At 45.5% G+C, this 19,987-nt stretch overlaps 1 protein-coding gene across 21 annotated transcripts in view; it reads left to right on the forward strand.

The window, feature by feature from the left end:
• Positions 1-742: 742 nt before the first annotated feature.
• Positions 743-19,987, forward strand: part of MARK3 (microtubule affinity regulating kinase 3) — a 105,016-nt gene continuing 85,771 nt past the window's right edge. For 12 of the 21 annotated variants that reach the window (XM_036306470.1, XM_036306473.1, XM_036306472.1 and 9 more), the window contains exons 1-2: positions 743-881; positions 17,599-17,790. In XM_036306470.1, the coding sequence (XP_036162363.1) occupies positions 831-881; positions 17,599-17,790 (243 nt within the window). In that variant the 5' untranslated portion in view covers positions 743-830. Of the gene's footprint in view, positions 882-10,419; positions 10,462-16,651; positions 16,828-17,598; positions 17,791-19,987 lie in introns of those variants that run through there. The other 9 variants (XM_036306486.1, XM_036306491.1, XM_036306485.1 and 6 more) reach the window with 4 other exon arrangements.

Here is a 19,987-nt window from a genome sequence, read left to right on the forward strand (position 1 = left end):
CGCCGCCCAGGGCCTTAGCCGGCTCTTTTGGGGGTGCCCGCGTGCCCTGGATGCTGGGAGCCTGCCGCTCGCCCGGACCCGTCGGGCCCGCCAGCCCTTCCCGGCCCACAGCCGCCCCCTGGGCCCGGGGCAGGACCAAGTCTCTCCTAGCAACAGTCGCCGGCCGGCTTCCTCGGCCGCGCTGATTGGCCGAACCCCGGGAGGCAGCGGTGTCGTCACTTCCGGCCCCCGGAGGCAGCAGAGGAAGCCGTCGGGCGGCCATCTTGGGTCCGTGAGGCTCGGGGGTGCGGGGAGCGGCGGCAGCGCCGGCGGCCAGCAGGCGGAGGCTGAGGCGGAAAGCGAGCCGGAGCGAGACGAGCAGCTGGGCGCAGGCGCCGCCTCCACAGTCTCGTCCATGGTCGGCGCCCTCAGACCGCGGCGGCCTGTCTCGCGCCCCACCTCCTGCACATCCTCCTCCGCCTTCTCCTCGGGGTCCGCCGGCGGCGCTGTGTGGAGGCCCCGGCGCTGAAACCCGCGGAGCGACGGGCGGAGGAGGCGGCGAGGGGCTCCGGGCCCACGGGGTGCCCTCCGGCGCGGGGACGCCAGCGCCCGCAGTCCGCTGCCGCCGGCCCGGCCCCGCCACCGCCGCCCGCGGGGCTCCTCGGCGCGGCCGCCGGGGCCGGGGAAGCATGACCGCCGGGACCCTCCGGGGGACGGCCGGGACCCGGCCCGGGATCTAGACGGCGTGGGGGAGGGGAGCCGCCCTCCCGCGGCGCCGCTCCAGGACGCCGTCGCCGGCCGGGCTGTGCTGTGTTTCCTCCTCGCGTGGTGCCGCAGTGAAGTGAGGGAAGATGTCCACGAGGACCCCGTTGCCGACGGTGAATGAGCGGGACACTGAGAACGTAAGTAGCCCGGGCCCCCTCGCTGCTCCCCGGCCCGGAGCGAGCGGGTGGGCGGGCGGGCGAGCGGGCGGCCGTTTCCTGGGGAGGACCCGGGAAGGGCCGCCGCGAGCGCCTGCGGCCGCAGCCCTGCCCGCCCGCCCGCCCACCGGGGCCCGGAGGCCGCCGTTCGCGCCCCGCCGCGGGGGACTCGAGTGTGCGCCCCATCTCTGCCGGGTTAGCGCCGATTTTCTCCGAACTCCTTGTAAATGGGGCAGGCAGCTCTCGGGGGGCTGTCCGCCCGGGGGCCGGTGAAAAGGAGCCGGTCGGGCCAAGTGGACCGTCCTTTGTCCCTCGTCCTTTCAGATTGTCCGGGACTGAGGTCGTCGGGTCGCTCACGCGAAGTGGCCGCCGAGGGCCCGGAGCTGGGCCGAGAGGGCAGCGCGGGCGCGGTGGCGGGAGCGCCTCGGGCGCAGGTGCGGAGCGAGGCTGCCCGCTCCCTCCCTGCCGGCTTGCTTGCTTCCCGAAGAGGGGGGCTCGCAGCCCGCGGTGCTCTCAGCGGAGCCCCCGGTTTCGTTCACGACCCCTTCTGAAAAGGCCGCGAGCAGCATTTTCAGGGAATGACAACTTGGGGCAGTTTCCGAACCCCTCTCTTCTGGGCTCAGTACTGCCCCGGTCGAGCTGTGTGGTTTCCGCACAACATCGCCAAAGTCCCTCGTAAAGAAGCTTCGCTGGGCTTTCGCTGTCACCTCATGAGCTAATTCCTGGCAGGAAGACCTGTCACGTAGGAAAAGGCTTCTGCTCTGCCCGTGGCCCCTGATGGCAGGAAGGCCCGGGGACACCGGGCTGGCGGGCTCGGAGGCCTTCATGGCCAGTGCCGCTGCTTTGCTCGGTGGCGGGCAGGTGACCGCTCTGGGCGCTAGAGCCCGGTCGCAGGATGTTAACGTGTGGTGACCATCTAAGCAGGTCAGTAAGTGGCACAGGGACGGGTTAAGATTACATAGAGTAACCGAAAGTGGCAGACTGGGTGAGTCAGTGAGTTCATTTTCTTGTAGACCTTTTGAACCAATTTCTGACTTCATCAGCCTGTTCTTTGGCTACTCTTTGGAACAAGCAAAAGAATGAGTTAATTTTAATTACTGACTTTCATTCAGAGAAGCAACTTACTACATTGGGCCAGAGCAAGTGCTCCATACTTTCTAAATAAACTGAAGCCAAATAATCATCATCATAGACTTTTTTTTTTAATATATTTTATTGATTTTTTACAGAGAGGAAGGGAGAGAGAGAGAGTCGGAAACATCGATGGGAGAGAAACATCGATCAGCCGCCTCCTGCACATCTCCTACTGGGGATGTGCCGACAACCCAGGTCCATGCCCCTGACCTGGGATCGAACCTGGGACCTTTCAGTCCGCAGGCCGACGCTCTATCCACTGAGCCAAACCGGTTTCGGCAATCATCATAGACTTGTGATAATGAAGGTTGTGATAATGAAGGATTTACACCCAATGAGTCTTTTCCTCCTTCTCTGGTGAATTTGTTGAATTATGCTGTAATTTTGTGTGTGTGTCATTACAAATTGCTAACTTTATTCTTTAAAAACAATGTAGCGGCCCTAACCTGTTTGACTCAGTGGATAGAGCATCAGCCTGTGGACTCAAGGGTCCCAGGTTCGATTCAGTCAAGGGCATGTACCTTGGTTACGGGCACATCCCCAGTAGGGAGTGTGCAGGAGGCAGCTGATCGATGTTTCTCTCTCATTGATGTTTCTAACTCTCTATTCTTCTCCCTTCCTCTCTGTAAAAAATCAATAAAATATATTTTAAAAACAACAACAACAATGTAGCGTATGAAGAGTGACTTTATTCTCATGGAATGTATTTAAAATTGAATTTCTGACAGTGTTACAATCAGAGGATTGTAGCACGTCATGTGTTAATTTATCATGCCCTGTTCCATTTTTAACTCAGGTATTGGCATGTTCTGGAAGTACTTGGGTGTCTTTTACAGTGTGGTGCCCTTGTGTCCGTGTTACACATCTGGCATATACCATATTATTTACCTATCATCACTGAACTGCTGCTAAATATTAGACTTCTTGCCAGTTGAGGAATGAGGGTACAGAATGAATGGGAGCCCTCAGTCTGTTGAGCAGCTCATTTGTTAAAGTCAGGTATATTGAGATAGATCATAGACTCACGTATAGTTTGATGAATTTTTTTTTTCAGTTAGCAATAATTGCACCTCAAATAAAACTCATTGGCTACAATATTGCCACTCTGCAAAGCTAGTTTAATGAATTTTGACAAATGTATAGCCATGTAACCACCATCACAGTCAAGATATAGCATTTCTATTGCCCCAAAATGTTCCTTATGGCCCTTTGCAATCAATCCCCTCTGCCTTTCCCTAGCCCCTAGCAACCACTGATCTGTTCTTTGTCCTTACAATTTTACTTCTTCTAGAATCCTATATAATAAAAGGCTAATATGCAAATCCACCAAACAGCAGGATGACCAGTCCCTATGATACTCACTGACCACCAGGGGGAGCTGCCCCCTGGTGGTCAGTGTGCTCCCACAGGGAGAGTGCTGCTCAGCCAGAAGCCTGGCTCACGGCTGGCCAGCACAACGGCAGTGGCAGGAGCCTCTCCTGCCTCCGCTGCAGTCGGGTGGTAAGGAGTGAGGGGTCCCGAGCCCCAGACTGCGAGAGGGTGCAGGCCGGGCTGAGGGCCCCCCCACCCCAGTGCACGATTCTTGTGCACCGGGCCTCTAGTGTTAATATAAATGGAATCAAAGCCTATACAGTCTTGTGTCTGGCATCTTTCACTTAGCATAATACTGTTGAGGTTCATTCATGTTTGCTAGTATGTGTGTGCAGTGGTTCATTATTTGGATGTACCACAGTTTTTTAAAATCCTTTCACTAATTGATGGGCATTTTGGTTGTTATGTCTAGAACAGCATTGTCTTTCTATTTTATAAAAAGACTTTCCCTTTTGTTTACCTTCCAAATTTTATTTAAATGTTTAAATTAAACATATTGGGGTAACACTGGGTAATAACATTATATAAATTCCAGTAATACAACTTTATAACATGACATCTGTATACTCTACTATGTGCTCACCTCCAGAAGTCTAGTCTTCTTCCATTACCATATAGTGGACCTCCTTTACCCTCATTATCCTCCACCTACCCACCTTCCCCTCTAGTAACCACCATTCTGTTGTCTGTGTCTATGAGTTTGTTTTGTTTTGTGTGTTCACTTGTTGCTTTTTGTTTTATATCCCACATGAGTGAAATTATATGATTCTTGTCCTTTTCCTTCTGACTTAGTTCACTTAGCATAATCCTTTCAAGATACATCCATCCATGTTGTCGCAAATTTATTTAAATTTTAAATAATTACATATATTGAGAAAAGAATGTTGCCTATTGGTTAAGAATAATAAAAGGCAGATAATTTGTTATGAAAATATTATCTTCATTCTTCCCTACTATATTTTCTTTTTCTAGCTTTTGTTTTTTGTTAAACCTCACCCAAGGATATTTTTCCATTGATTTTTTTTTTTTTTTTTAGGGAGAGTGGAAGAGAGGGAAAGACAGAGAGAATAGTCGATGTGAGAGAAACACATCGATTGGTTGCCCCCTGCATGAGCCCTGACCAGGGCCCGGGCTGGGGAGGAGCCTGCAACCAAGGTACGTGCCCTTGACCGGAATCGAACCTGGGACTCTTTGGTCTGTAGGCTGATGCTCTATCCATTGAGCCAAACAGGCTAGGGCTTCATTTTTTTTCAAATGTGAATATCCACTTCATAGTTCAAAGGACTAGTCAGACAATTTGATGTAATGAGGGTGCTGAGGCTCAGATAGTTGACAAGAAGCTTGTGACCTCTGACTATTTTAGTAGCAGAATCTCTGCTAAGTCCCAGTTTTCCAGCTGAGCCCCCTCTGCTTTTTTGTGTGTATCAGGCTATTTCCCAAAAGCTTATGTACTGACTAGAGGCCCAGTGCACAAAATTTGTACACAGGTAGGGTTCCTAGGCCTGGACGGCTATCAGGGCCAATCGGGGCCTTCTGGCTGCCAGCCGGGGCCTTCCTTTACTGGCTGTCCACCAGGGCCTTCTTTCATTCCAGCCGCCCCCTGGTAGTCAGCACACGTCATAGTGAGTGATCGAACTCCCAGTCTCCTGATCAAACTCTTGAGGGGACACTTTGCACATTAGCCTTTTATATATATAGATAGATAGATAGATAGATAGATAGATAGATAGATTATTTAACTAGGAAGATGTAGTTGTACCAATACAGAGTATGATTAAGACTTAAAAGTATTTTGTTGCCCTGGTTGGTGTTGCTCAGTTAGTTGGAGCATTGTCTCATATACTGAAAGGTATCGGGTTTGATTCTGGGTCAGGGTGGGGGTTTGATCCCCCATCGGAGTTTGGGAGGCAACTGATTAATGTTTCTCCCTCTCCCTTTCTCTCTCTAAAATTAATAAAAACATATCCTCCAGTGAGAATGGGAAAAAAAGTTTTGTTATGAAAATTTCAAACAAATAAGTAGGAGAAAGTTTAATAAGTATTTGTCAATGATTGTCTTCTGGGGACAGTTTTGCCCTCTAGTGAACGTTTGACAATGTCTGGAGAAACTTTCAGTTGTCACACTGCAGAGGGTTGCTACTGACCAGGAATGCTGCTAAACATTTTACAATACACAAGATAGTACCCCTTTTCTCTAACGAAGAACTCCCTGGCCCAAAATGTCAGTAGTACCAGGATTGAGAAACCCTGGTATGTAGTTAGCCCCCCATGTACTCAACAGCTCAATGGCCAGTCTTTTTTTTTTTTTTTTTAAATAATATGTTTTATTGATTTCAGAGAAGAATTGAGAGTGATAGAGAAATAGAAACATCAATGATGAGTGAGAATCATTGGTTGGCTGCCTCCTGCACGCCCCTTACTGGGGATTGAACCTGCAACGTGGCAGGTTCCCTTGACCTGAATTGAAGCTGGGACCCTTCGGTCCACAGGCCGATGTTCTATCCACTGACCCAAACCAGCTAGAGCATCAATGGCCAGCCTTAATTTTATTTGTTCTCTTCCCAAGAAGCAAATTCAATAGATTTTATCATTTCATCTCTAAAGCTTTTAGAAGAAATAAAGCTTATTTTTAAAAAGCAATCATAATCCCGTTATTATAATTTCTTAATATCGAATATCTAGTCACTGTTCAAATTTCCTCAATTGTCTACTTTGTAAACACTATTCAAATTAGAATCCATATTTGGTCCATCAATTACAGTTGGCTAAGATGTGAAATAAGATGTTCTTTTAAAATTTGTGTTGATTTTTTTTTTTTTTAAGAGAAGAAGGGAAAGGTATAGATAGAAACATCATCAATCGGCTGCCTCCTGCATGCACCCTACTGGGGATAGAGCCCACAACCTGGGCATGTGCCCTGACCAAGCATGACCTCTTGGTTCCTGAGTTGATATTCAACCATTGAGCACACCGGCCAGGCTGAAATAAGATGTTTTTTAACGTCAATAAAAAGTTTGCATTTTAATTTATGTTCTACAGTAGATTTGTATAGATCCATGGACAAATCGTTTTCGTATACTGGTAAAACTAGAAATGTTTTTTTTACTTAAGTTTCAAAGTGTATGACACTTAGTAAGCTTGGGTTATTTGCCAAAGTACCCAAGGTCTTTGCCAATTATTTAACAGCTCCCAGTGTGTGTGTACCATGTACTTATTAATACAGTCATCATAATTTCTTACCTCTGTGAAATAGGTAAACTGATGGTGTTATTGTCTAGCCAGCTATTGGTTATATGAGATTATTATTAACCTGTTCAGATTTGAGTACCTACTCTGTGTATTGCACTGTGCCACAGAGGATATACCTAGGAATCATATTGTTCTTTTGGACTTCCAGTTCCTGTTGATCAAAGCACCCTCAGGTAAACTCTCAAACTGGAGCAAATACTAAAATCACCCAGAGGGCTTGTTAAGGTACTAATTGCTGGACCTTGCCCCAGACCTTGATTCTACTTTTGGGCCCTTGAGTTTTCATTTCTTTTTTTTTTCTTTTGTTAATCCTCACCCACGGATATTTTTTCCATTTAGAGAGAATGGAAGGGAGGGGTGGAGATAGAGAAACATTGATGTAAAAGAGTCATATCGATTAGGTATGTGCCCTTGACAGGAATCAAACCCGAGACCCTTCGTTTTGCGGGCCAACACCCTAACCACTGACCAAAACCAGCTAGGGCTTGAATTTTCATTTCTAACAAGTTCTAGGTGAAGTAGATGCTACAGGTCCAGGAACTACACTTTAAGAATTGCTGCCTTAGTATTCAGTGAAGGCTTGCCAATTAAACCATATTCTTTTAGATTGTATTGTGACTATAGAAGAGAGATTTCCAATAGAGTCAATAAAATTTTCTGATTCCATGAATCTTTAAAATTGGATCTTTGTAAGAAAGTATGGTTGTGGAGAATAAAAATAATTACCCTTTGTTGATCGTTTACTTTACTTACTATACATCAGGCAGTAGTACTAAATACTTTATATAATATTTCATTTAAAATACCTACTATTTGCCGAAACCGGTTTGGCTCAGTGGATAGAGCGTCGGCTTGCGGACTGAAAGGTCCCAGGTTCGATTCCGGTCAAGGGCATGTACCTGGGTTGCGGGCACATCCCCAGTAGGAGATGTGCAGGAGTCAGCTGATCGATGTTTCTCTCTCATCGATGTTTCTAACTCTCTATCTCTCTCCCTTCCTCTCTGTAAAAAATCAATAAAATATATTTTAAAAATAAAATAAAATACCTACTATTTAATCTGCTTTTTAAAAAAATATATATTTTATTGATTTCAAGGAGGAAGGGAGAGTGAGAGTGAGATAGAAACATCAGTGATGAGAGAGAATCATTGATTGGCTGTCTCCTACACACACCACACTGGGGATTGAGTCCACAACCTAGCCATGTCCCCTGACCAGGAATTGAACCATGACCTCCTGGTTCATAGGTCTATGCTCAACCACTGAACAACACTTGCCAGGCTCCATTGATTTTTAGACTGAGTGGAAGGAAGGGGAAGAGAGAGAGAGAAACATCTATGTGAAAGAGACACATCAATTAGTTGCTTCCCACACGCACCCCAATAAGGGCCAGGGATTAAGCCTGCAACCGAGGTATATGCCCTTGCTCAAAATTGAACCTGGGACCCTTTAGCCTGGGGGCCGATGCTCTATCCACTGAATCAACTGGCTAGGGCTGTTGACTCTAATTTTAGAGTGAGAGAAAGGCACAGAAAAGGGGGAGGTGGGGAAGGAAACATCGATTGGTTGTCTCCGTACTCGTCCCCAACTGGGGATCGAATCTGCAGCCTAGGTATGTGCCCTGACCAGGAATCAGTCTGCAACCTTTTTGGTGTATGGGGCAGTACTCCAACCAACTGAGCCACTCAGCTGGGGCCAAGAATTAATATTTTCTATTTGGTTAAAGTGTTTGGTAAAGATTTTATAGACTTCAAGATGAGGGTCAGCTTCATTTCTTCTGTATGTAAATTTGGCGAAGGTGGAAATTTGTAGTGAATAGAGTATTAGCCATTTTGATTATTTTTGTAGCACACGATTATTTTGTAATTACTTATAGGAGACTTATACACAGTTTAATATAAAATAGCATCTGTTATCTTTAATTTCAAAGAGAATTCTTGGTGTAGTCAAATTTATCTGGAATTTGTTCCCAAGCTGGAGTAAGGGTCAGGGAATGCAGCCTCTTCTGCTGACCACTGGGAGGATTAAAACAAATTCACTTGTCTCACATCCACTTGAAACTTTCACATTAAACCTGAAGGAGAAAACACATCTCTTCCCTGGGAATCTCCTAGTTTTAACGTTATCTTACACAAAAATTTAAAGTATGTGCTTGGAGTTGGTCTGCAAGGGGTTTGTGCTGACCCATCTGCACCTGCCTGTATAGTAATTGCGAGGTCCCTGGAACAAGAGGGCTTTTCAGGGGGGAGACCAACTTTTCCTTTAAGCTAGAGTTTTTTAGCGCTGCATTTTAGCCACCTGAGCTGCTCAGCCATGGTTCGTCTTATTTAGTCTTATGTAGACTAGATAAGGCATTATTTCCGTTGGTGATGTGGAATCTTGAAGCATTCTTTTTTTTTTTTTTTTTTTTTAGCATTCTTAATTGCTGCTTAAACAAAGAAGCTATTTTGTTTGTATTTCTTACTCGAAGTTAGGCATTTGCTTTGGGGTGGAAAATAAGTGTTGTGGGGGTTTGTATTATGGACATTTTACATGGAAATCTGTATTGGTAGAATTTAATATGAAATTCTAATTAGCTGAACCCAAAGGTTTTTATTCCAGAATTTTATGTAACCCTATTTTTTGTAATACGTTATTTTTATTTATTAAAAACTTTTTATTTATTTTTTTATTTTTGGTAATCCTAACCTGAGGATATTTTTCCACTGGTTTTATTTATATATTTTTTAGGGAGAGTAGAAAAGAGAGAGGCAAAGACAGAAACATCGATGTGAGAGAAACACATCAATTGGTTGCCTCCTGCACAAGCCCTGACTTGGGCCAGGAATGAGCCTGCAACCGAGGTATGTGCCCTTGACTGTAATCGAACACGGGACCCTTTGGTCTGCAGGCTGATGCGCTTTCTACTTTGCCAAAACTGCTAGAGCTGTTTTTACTGATTTGAGAGAGAAAGAGGAAGGGAGAAGGATAGAGAGATAGAAACGTTGATGAGAGAAACATTGATCGGCTGCCTCCTGTATGCCCTTACACCGGGAATTGACCCCACAACCTGGGCACGTGTCCCCACCAGGAATCGAACCAGTGCCCTTTTGGTGCATGGGTCGATGCTCAACCACTGAGCCATACCAGCTGGGTTATAATCCTATTCTTTCTTTCTTTCTTTTTTTTTATATATTTTATTGATTTTTTTTTTTTTTTTTTTACAGAGAGGAAGGGAGGGGACAGAGAGAAACATCGATGAGAGAGAAACATTGATCAGCTGCCTCCTGCACACTCCCTACTGGGGATGTGCCCGCAACCAAGGTACATGCCCTTGACTGGAATCGAACCTGGGACCCTTCAGTCCGTAGGCCGACGCTCTATCCACTGAGCCAAACCGATCAGGGCTATACTCCTATTCTTTATGCAGTCAGTACCTTTATGATTTCATTGACTACAATTGCAATTTCTAGAATGAGAATCCTGGAGAGGAGTAGACCTAGAACCATTTCCTAACTCAGCCTTCTGTCTTTAGACTTAGTATTCTTTATCCAGAAGAAGAATTTAAACTGGGGAAAGCAGCTTTTGTTATTGAACATTCGATGTGTTTTGATGACTTTCTGTTCACAAGCTATCTCCACCTCTTTTCCTTGTTCTCCTTGGCTTGCCAACTCCCTTGCCTAGCCTAGGCCTGCCTGGTATGCCTGCCCATAGGCACGTGTTAGCTGTATTAGTGCAGTGGACTAAAGTTGTTTATGTCTTCTCTTAAAAGAAGGTTGTCATCTACATGTTAAAGGTATTCGATGATAAAGAACCTTCCACATAGTATGGTAATGTATTCTGGTGTTGTTTTTTTCTCATTTCTACCAACATGGGTTCTTAGCATTTATTTCCTACTTACTGTATATTGATTCTCCTTATTATTGCTGTGGAACAAACCACTCCAGAACTTGTAGTGTAAAACAACAACCATTTTATTATGCTCACAGATTGAGGGATGGATGGCTTCTCTCTGTTCCACTATGTTTGGGACTTCAGTTTGGGGAGATCTTGAAAGATTAGGGGGGATATGAACAGCTGGGCTAGAAGATCCACATCCTTGACTGTTTCTTCATTCCCATATGGTTAGAAGGCTGGGCTCGGCTGGAACTCTAAGCTAGAGTGCTGCATGGGCCTCTCCAGCATGGCGGTCTCAGTGTGCGTGGACTTCTTTTGAGGAAGCTCGGTATCGGCAAACAAGACAGAAGCTGCTTGCCTTTTCAGAAATCACATAAAATCACTTCTGCCATTTTCTCTTGGTTAAAGCAGTTTCAAGCACCCAGATTCAAGCAGAAGGGACATGGACCTTACCTCTTTTTTATCTTTATTGATTTTATTTTTTAAAATGTATTTTTATTGATTTCAGAGAGAGTAAGCGAGAGGGAGAGATAGAAACATCAACGATGAGAGAGAATCATGGATTGGCTGCCTCCTGCACGCCCCCTACTAGGGATTGAGCCTTGCAACCCAGGCATGTACCTGACCGGGAATCAAACCATGATCTCCTGGTTCATAGGTCACAGCTCAACCAGTGAGCCACACCAGCCGGGCACCCTAGAATTTTTTGAATGGTAAGTGAGCATTGGCTTCAACTTAAAGTCACAAGTGCATGAGCCCCTAGCACAGTGGTTCTCAACCTTCCTAATGCCGCGACACTTTAATACAGTTCCCCATGTTGTGGCAACCCCCAACCCTAGCAAGAGTCATGTCCTTTGAAGCTTTGAAGCCAGGCATTGACTTCTCCTCTCTGGCTATGAAAATCCTGAGTGGCATTTTCCAATGAAAGGCAGTTTTGTCTACATTGAAAATCTGTTGTTTAGAGTAGCCACCTTCATTGATTATTTTAATTAGATGTTCTGGATAACTTGCTGCACTCTCTACATCACCACTTGCTGCTTTACCTTGCACTTTTTTTATGTAATGGAGGTGGCTTCTTAAACCTCACGAACCAACCTCTGCCAGCTTCAAATTTTTCTTCTGCAGCCTCCTCACTTGTCTCAGCCTTCATAGAGTTGAAGAGAATTAGGGCTTTGCTCTGGATTAGACTTTGGTTTAAAGCAGTGGTTCTCAACCTTCTGGCCCTTTAAATACAGTTCCTCATGTTGTGACCCAACCATAAAATTATTTTCGTTGCTATTTCATAACTGTAATGTTGCTACTGTTATGAATCGTAATGTAAATATCTGATATGCAGGATGGTTTTAGATGACCCCTGTGAAAGGGTCGTTCGACCGCCAAAGGGGTCGCGACCCATAGGTTGACAACCGCTGGTTTAAAGGAATATTGTGACTTGTTTGATCTTTTATCCATGCCACTAAAATTTTCTCCATATCAGCAAAAAGGCTGTTTAGCTTATGATTCACATGTTCACTGGAGTAGTAGTAGGGTTACTTGAACACAAGTATTGTGATAATGCACTAGTTGATCTGATAATTGGGACAACTCTACTAACTAATGGGGCCAGTTGTATGCATGTCCTATCTAATAAAAGAGAAACATGGTAATTAGCGTACGACCGCTACCCTTCCCATTGGCTAATCAGGGAGATATGCAAATTAACTGCCAGCCAAGATGGCAGCCGGCAGCCAGGCAGCTTGAAACTAACATGAGGCTCGCTTGCTTCAGTGACGGAGGAAACCAACGTTCCCCGCCTGCCTTGCTGGCCTCTGAGCCTGCAGTTTGAAACATTGTAACAAATATAGAAGCTAAACAAAACCCCAGAAACCTGCTTTCAGCGAGCCGGGATCTCAGAGCTGGAGTTATACATTGTTTTGATTATAGAACCCAAACAAACCAGATACCTGCTTTCAGCCGCAGAGGCCTCAGAGCTGGAGCCAGAGCTAAAGCTGGCCCAGAATAAAAAAAAAAGAAAAGAAAAAAAGGAGCAGTTGGGAGCTTCAGCCCTCAGCCCCTCACCCAGACTGGCCAGGCACCCTAGTGGGGACCCCCACCCTGATCCAGGACACCCTTCAGGGCAAACCGGCCAACCCCACCCATGCACCAGGCCTCTATCCTATATAGTAAAAGGGTAATATATCTCCCAGCACCAGGATCAGCGGAGCCGAGAGGCCTCCCGCCACCAGGATCAGCGTGACAAGGGGCAGCGCCCAAACCCCCTGATCGCCCTGCGGCTCTGTGTGTGACAGGGGGCAGGGCCACAACCTCCCTATCCGTCCTGCTCTGTTCATGACAGGGGAAGGTGCCCCAACCTCCTGATCAGCCCTGCTCTGTGCCTGATACGGGGGAGTTCCTCAACCCCCTGATGGCCCTGCAGCTCTGTGTGTGACAGGGTGCGACGCCCCAACTCCCCCCCCCCCGCCCCCACGGGCCCTGCTCTGTGTGTGACAGAGTAGAGCCATAACCTCCCCATCGGCCCTGCCCTGCGTGTGACAGTGGCAGTGCCCCAACCCCCTGATCGGCCCTGCTCTGTGGGTGATAGAGGGTGGCACCCCAACCCCCTGATCCGCCCTGCTCTGTGTGTGACAGGGGGCGGTGCCCCAACTCCCCTATCGGCCCTACTCTGTGAGTGACAGGGGGGAGCTCCTCAATCCCCTGATGGGCCCTGCTCTGTGCGTGACAGGGGGAGCTCCCCAACCCCCTGATCGACCCTGCTCTGTGCGTGACAGGGTAAGGAGCCCCAACCCCCCCGATGGGCCTTGCTCTGTGTGTGACGGGGGCAGCGCCCCTTCCCCCGGATTGGCCCTGCTCTGTGCGTGACGGGGTGGCGCCGCAACCTCCCCATCGACCCTGCTTTGAGTGTGACAGGGCGGTGCCCCAACCCCCCAATCGGCCCTACCTTGAGCGTGACTGAGGGTGGCATCGCTACCTCCCGATCCGCCCTGCTCTGTGCATGACGGGGGCGGCGCCCCAATTCCCCATTCGGCCCTGCTCTGAGCCCGACCAGAAGCTGCACCTAGGGATTGGGCCTGCCCTCTGCCACCCGGGAGCAGGCCTAAGCCAGCAGGGCGTTATCTCCCGAGGGGTCCCAGACTGTGAGAGGGCACAGGTCATGCTGAGGGACCCCTCCCTTCCCCCCGAGTGCACAAATTTTTGTGCACCGGGCCTCTAGTATATATATATAATGTGGAGACACTGGGTAAAGGGATGATCACATCCCAGGCACAGCAGAGCGGATGGTGTAAGATTTCATGACACTACTCAGAATGCTGCACAATTTAAAACTGTGGGTTGTTTATTTTTGGAATTTTTAAATTTACTGTGGACCATGGGTAACAAACTAGAAAGTGAAACTGAGTAAGAGGGACTGCTGTTTTGAATGGTTACTTTTAATTAAATTTTGTCACTAGTGGTGTAGAGAATGTTACAGGTTGATCTTGTACCTTGACAAACTCTCTCATGAGTTTCAAAGGTATTTTTAATTTTGTTGGTTTGTAGGTAGATATATCATATGCAAATACTGATATTTTTATCTCTCTTCTTTGATTTTACATGTTAAAACTTTTTCTTTCCTTAAATGGTGGCCATGACCTCTAGTATTATGTTAAGCAGCTTTGTCCTATTTCTGATCTTAAATGATTCTAAAGTTTCTCCATTTAGTGTAATATTTGCTGAAAGTTTTTGGTCTCTGATTTTTATCAAATTAAGGAAGTTCTGTTCTAAGTTCCTATTTTGTTAAAAGTTTTTTAAATCACAAGTTATTGAATCTTACTATATATTTTCTGCAGTGAATGAAATAATTGCCTAGCTGCTTTCAGAAGTGAAAACCAATTTATGAATATATCTGAGTTACAAAATACTTTGGGAACAGGCCTTTATTGTCACAATTTGGCTTTGTAGATTTTTTTTTAACACATTGAAAAATCTTGCTCTAACCGGTTTGGCTCAGTGGATAGAGTGCCGGCCTGCAGACTCAAGGGTCCCGGGTTCGATTCCGGTCAAGGGCATGTACCTTGGCTTCAGGCACATCCCCAGTAGGGGGCGTGCTGGAGGCAGCTGATCAATGTTTCTCGCTCATCAATGTTTCTATCCCTCTCCCTTCCTCTCTGTAAAAAAACCAATAAAATATATTAAAAAAAGAACAATCTGCCCATATGTTAAGGAGGTGGCTTGTTATTTTAAGGATTAGAAAGGATGTATGCAGGTATGCATGTTTTGTGTTTTACAGAAGGGACCAAGCTCTGTTGAGGCATAATGGAAACATAGTGTAAAGTTGTAAACTCTATTTTATGTTTTAAAAATCTTTGTTGTTGCCCTAGCCCAGTGGTCGGCCAACTGCGGCTTGCGAGCCACATGCGGCTCTTCGCCTGTACGTGGTATTTTGTGGAAGAGCCACACTCAAGGGGCCAAAGAGCCGCATGTGGCTTGCGAGCCGCAGTTTGCTGACCACTGCCCTAGCCGGTTTGGCTCAGTGAATAGAGCGTCAGCCTGCAGACTGAAGGGTCTTGGGTTCGATTCCGGTCAAGGGCACATGCTGGGGTTGCGGGCTCAGTCCACAGTGGAGGTGTGCAGGAGGCAGTCAGTCAATGATTCTCATCATTGATGTTTCTACCTCTCTCTCCCTCTCCCTTCCTCTCTGAAATCAATTTTAAATTGTTGAAATGACTACATATGTCCTCATTGGCCCCTTCTATCCCCCTGCCCCCACAACTCCTCACTCCCCACCCCTCTCCCAGGCCTTCACTACACTATTGTTTGTGTCCATAGGTTATGTATATATGCATACAAGTTCTTTGGTTAATTTCTTCCCAACCATTATTGTAAATTTTTAAACTCGATTGCTTAAGTAATCTTACATTTCAACTTGGTACTTTACCAAATAGATAGAAGGGCAAACTTGGAACTATATTTATTATGTTAATGTTGTGTGTGTCTAAGGTATATATTCTCACTTGTGCCTTGTGGTTATGATGATTTATATTCTATGGGTGTATATATGGACAAACTTTTTAAAAAATATTTTGTTTATTGGTTTCAGAAAGGACGGGAAAGGGAGAGAGAGATAGAAACATCAATGATGAGAGAGAATCATTGATTGGCTGCCTCCTGCACACCACCTACTGGGGATGGAACCCACAACCCCACCAAGTGCCCAGGACCCTTCATTCCTCAGGCCAACGCTCTATTCACTGAGCCACACCAGCTAGGGCTGAACAAATTTTTTAAATGGACTAATACATCCTATATAATAAAAGGGTAATATGCAAATTGACTGAACGGTGGAAAGACCAGTCGCTATGATGCACACTGACCAACAGGGGGCAGATACTCAATGCAGGAGCTGCCCCCTGGTGGTCCATGTGCTCCCACAGGGGGAGCGCCGCTCAGCCAGAAGCCCTGAGCCAGGCTTACAGCTGGCGAGTGCAGTGGCGGTGGTGGGAACCTCTCCCGCTTCCACAGCAGTGCTAAGGATGTCCAACTGCTGGCTTAGGCCTGCTCCCCCACCATCAGTGGGACATCCCCCGAGGGCTCCCGGACTGTGAGAGGGCACAGGCTGGGCTGAGGGACAACACCTCCCTCCACCCTCCCACCCCCCGGAGTACATAAATTTCGTGTACCGGGCCTCTAGTATAACATAAAATGAGTGCATTTCCCATTCATTTTCTTTTCTTTTTTTTTTAATATATATATTTTACTGATTTTTTACAGAGACGAAGGGAGAGGGATAGAAAGTTAGAAACATCGATGAGAGAGAAACATCAATCAGCTGCCTCCTGCACAACTCCCACTGGGGATGTGCCTGCAACCAAGGTACATGCCCTTGACCGGAATCAAACCTGGGGCCCATGAATCCGCAGGCCAATGCTCTATCCACTGAGCCAAACCTGTCAGGGCTCCCATTCATTTTCTTATTGCTTAACATTTGTATTGCTAAGACCCTGGACTCTGTAAGTAGCACGTTGGCTGAATGTAACAAAACTTAACCAAATAGGGGTTTGTTTTTCTCACAAAAGTAATCTAGGCAGCTTCTAATCTTTGGTTCAGCAGTCCAGTAACATTGGATCTGGTGGTTTTAGAAAACATTTTTGTCTTTTCTTTCCCAGAACCTCTCACTATTAAGAACTGGCCAGAACTAAGCTATATGCTACCTCTAGCTGCAGGGAAGTTTGGGAAAACAAGTATTTAGATGGCTATGTTGCCTCCCCAAATATCCCCAGCTTCTCTTAGAAAAGAAGAAGGAAGGAATGGATATTGAGTAGGTAACTACAGTATTTGCTTAATTTCCTAATAATGGCAACTTAAAAGTTTTGCATTAAAGAGAAGTTTTAGTTTGAAGTGAATACTTCACAAATTTGTTAATCCCCCGTCTTTGGCGTCATTCTGCATTTTCAGTAGCAGTGTACATAGTCTAGTTTTCTTGGTAGATGAAATGGTTATTGGCTCCATTCCATGGGAGGGAGAAGGATCAGGACTCCTTTACCTTTAAGAATTAAATTCAATGGCTCAGTACCTGTTATGTGATTGGTGCTGCCACAAAATGTCATAAAATGACTACCAAAGAATTATGTAACATTTTTGTGTCCTTGGGTTGCTTATTGGCTCCTTAGGGAGAAAAAAAAAAAAATCATGCATGAAATAATTGACTAATGGTACAAGAATTCAAAATTATTTGTTAAAATGGTTAGTGGCATATTTTAGTTGTTGCTTTAATCTTTTCTTTGATCAACAAGACCTTGTTTAAAAATAGGCGATTTTCCCTACATTCTAATTTGGAAATTAGAATCCTTTTTGTTGCAGGAATATTGTTACAAATTGCTTAGATTTTTAACTAGTTTATAAACTTTTATTTTACCTAAGACATATGTATAATAAAAACATAAACATGTGGGCAAATTTTTTCAAAGTGGTATATGCATTAGGATTAAAATTAAAGTAGTAATGTTGTTTCTTCAGCTAGAAGCATTTACAAGTCGGTAGGTAACTGTGTGTTCCCATATTCTTATCTTTGTTTTGTGTATATTGTATTGTAGCACACGTCACATGGAGATGGTCGGCAAGAAGTGACCTCTCGCACCGGGCGCTCTGGAGCTCGGTGTAGAAACTCTATAGCTTCCTGTGCAGACGAACAGCCTCACATCGGAAACTACAGACTGTTGAAAACAATCGGCAAAGGGAATTTTGCAAAAGTGAAATTGGCAAGACACATCCTTACAGGCAGAGAGGTAAATGAGATTATGCTTAATTTCTGTTACCCTTGCTCTGCTTAGTTCCACATGAGAGAAAGAGGAAGAGGGCAGATAGATTTGGGCTCCTTTCTAAGCTAATTTAACAATTTTTTTAAAGAACAAGAAACATTAATTACTTGGGAATTCTTTTGCTTCCCATTTCTTTAGATGTAGTATATAGTATATTGATTGTTTGAATAATCTTTTGCTTTTAAAAATGGGTAGTGTTGTTCTGTTTTAGTAATATCTGCCACCATAGTAAAAATGGTTTTAAAAGTCATGTAAAGTAAGCACATGATACTTGCAAATCAATAGTGCTGTTTTGTTAATAAATTTATCCTCAAGAAGTTTCTTATCTCTCCAAATACTTTCCTTATAGCTTATGCTTGATGGGCTATGGTGGAGGAAGGCGTGTGCTTTCCTGCCTTGTGTGATATTGGCTTTCTGCTCAACCATTTTGCGTATTTATCAAAAATACTTCTATCAAAACTACTAAATTAACTCCTCCTCATGTTCTCCCTAGGCAGTGCACAGCCTGTTGCTTCTTGCATTTAGATCTTTGTACCTGCTTTTTCTCTTCCCCAAATGCATTTCAGCCTTTTGTGTCGGAATCACTTCTGAGAAGTAGTTGATGGACTCCCTTTCCCCAGGCATGGACCCATGATAAAATTCCTGATACATATAGTAATTTTCCTTGGCAATGTACTTGACCATGTCTGGATCTTAGTGCTCATAGATTCAACACGTTCTGTTTAATGAACATCGTCTTCCAGTGTGTACTGGTGCCATAGTTTATCTCTTCAGTGGGCATTGGGTGGTTTTTGATATTTTGCTGTTACAACATGTGCAGTGGAAATTCTATAACATAACTCTCTGCACCCTTGTTAAGAGTGTTTTTGTAGGATAAATTCCTAGGAGTGGCAATCCTGTGTCAAAGGGGATTAATGTTTAGCATTGTAGTAGGCATTTGGTTTTGAGAAAATGTTATATTATTTTATTAACCTACCAAAATGAATAAAGGTGTCCATTTTTCTACACTCTTGCTAACACTGGGCTGTTGATTATTTTTGTCTATAGGAAGGTGGTGAGATCAGTGTGTTATGGGGAGCTCTTCTTGTCCCCTCCAGGTGCTGGTTGGAGTGGGTTTCTTGCAACATCATAAGAAAAGGAATTTTCTGAGATTCACACCAGAGAATGAGATATTGTAGAAAGCTTTGTTTCTGTGGAATTGCACCCCTGAGTTTCTAAGGTCCCATTTCCCTCGGTCCCACCATGGAAGAAGTGTAGCTGTGACTTCAGCAGAGCTAGGATTAAAGCCGTTGCCCAGAGTTCCCGTTCCATGTTGGGACACAGTCCAATCCAACTTCACGCTAGCTTGGTTTGTGTTGCCTACTGTAGTTCATCAGTTCATTGCATGTGGGGTCCATCCTCAGGGCCACATGGCTATGGAGGGTACATGGGCGAATGCAAGGAAGCAGGAGCAAAGCCAAAGTAACCAGAGAGCCAAGGGAACGCCAAGAGCCAAGAAGAGCGAGAATTTCTTTTATTTTGGGATTATGTATCCCCAAATTTTCACAGACCTCCATTGGCCCTGCCCACTCTAGCCAATGATCTCTGTTCCCAGGCTTGACTGACAGACGCCTTCCCTGCGTCACCCTGACCCTACTGCACATGCACCCATCTTCATTTTGTCCAGTCCCTTCCCCCAGTGATCTTTGGAAAGTGGACCCATGGTTCCCTGGGGAGTGTGAAATGCAGCTTCCTAGTGAAGCTGCCCAAAATGGCCATGCTTATAATGTCTGTCTCCCCGCTCGCTCCTTTCCTATTATTATTAACTAGGGTCCTGGTGCACGAAGATTCATGCACTGGGGGAGGGGGGAAGGGGGGGTCCCTCAGCCTGACCTACACCCTCTCCAATCTGGGAGTCCTCAGGGGAGCCCTCTCCAATCCGGGAGTTTCTGTCTGTCATTGCAATCATATGAGCGGATTGTCTGAGACCCCCAACCCAGTTTGAATTGTTGCTCACAGAATAGAGGCATTTTTTTTTTCTTTGCTCCATTGGTGGAGATTTCCTGGAAGTTTTAGGATATCTTCCCTTTAATTTTTCCTAGACACTCTGATTTTACTTATGTCTCTCCCCTTTGCTTTCCCTCCATCCCCAACTCCAACAGTAACATGCTCCAGGCTCACTTTG

Source organism: Myotis myotis, unplaced genomic scaffold (genome assembly GCF_014108235.1).
Source record: "Myotis myotis isolate mMyoMyo1 unplaced genomic scaffold, mMyoMyo1.p scaffold_m19_p_41, whole genome shotgun sequence".
NCBI classification, from domain to species: Eukaryota; Metazoa; Chordata; class Mammalia; order Chiroptera; family Vespertilionidae; genus Myotis; species Myotis myotis.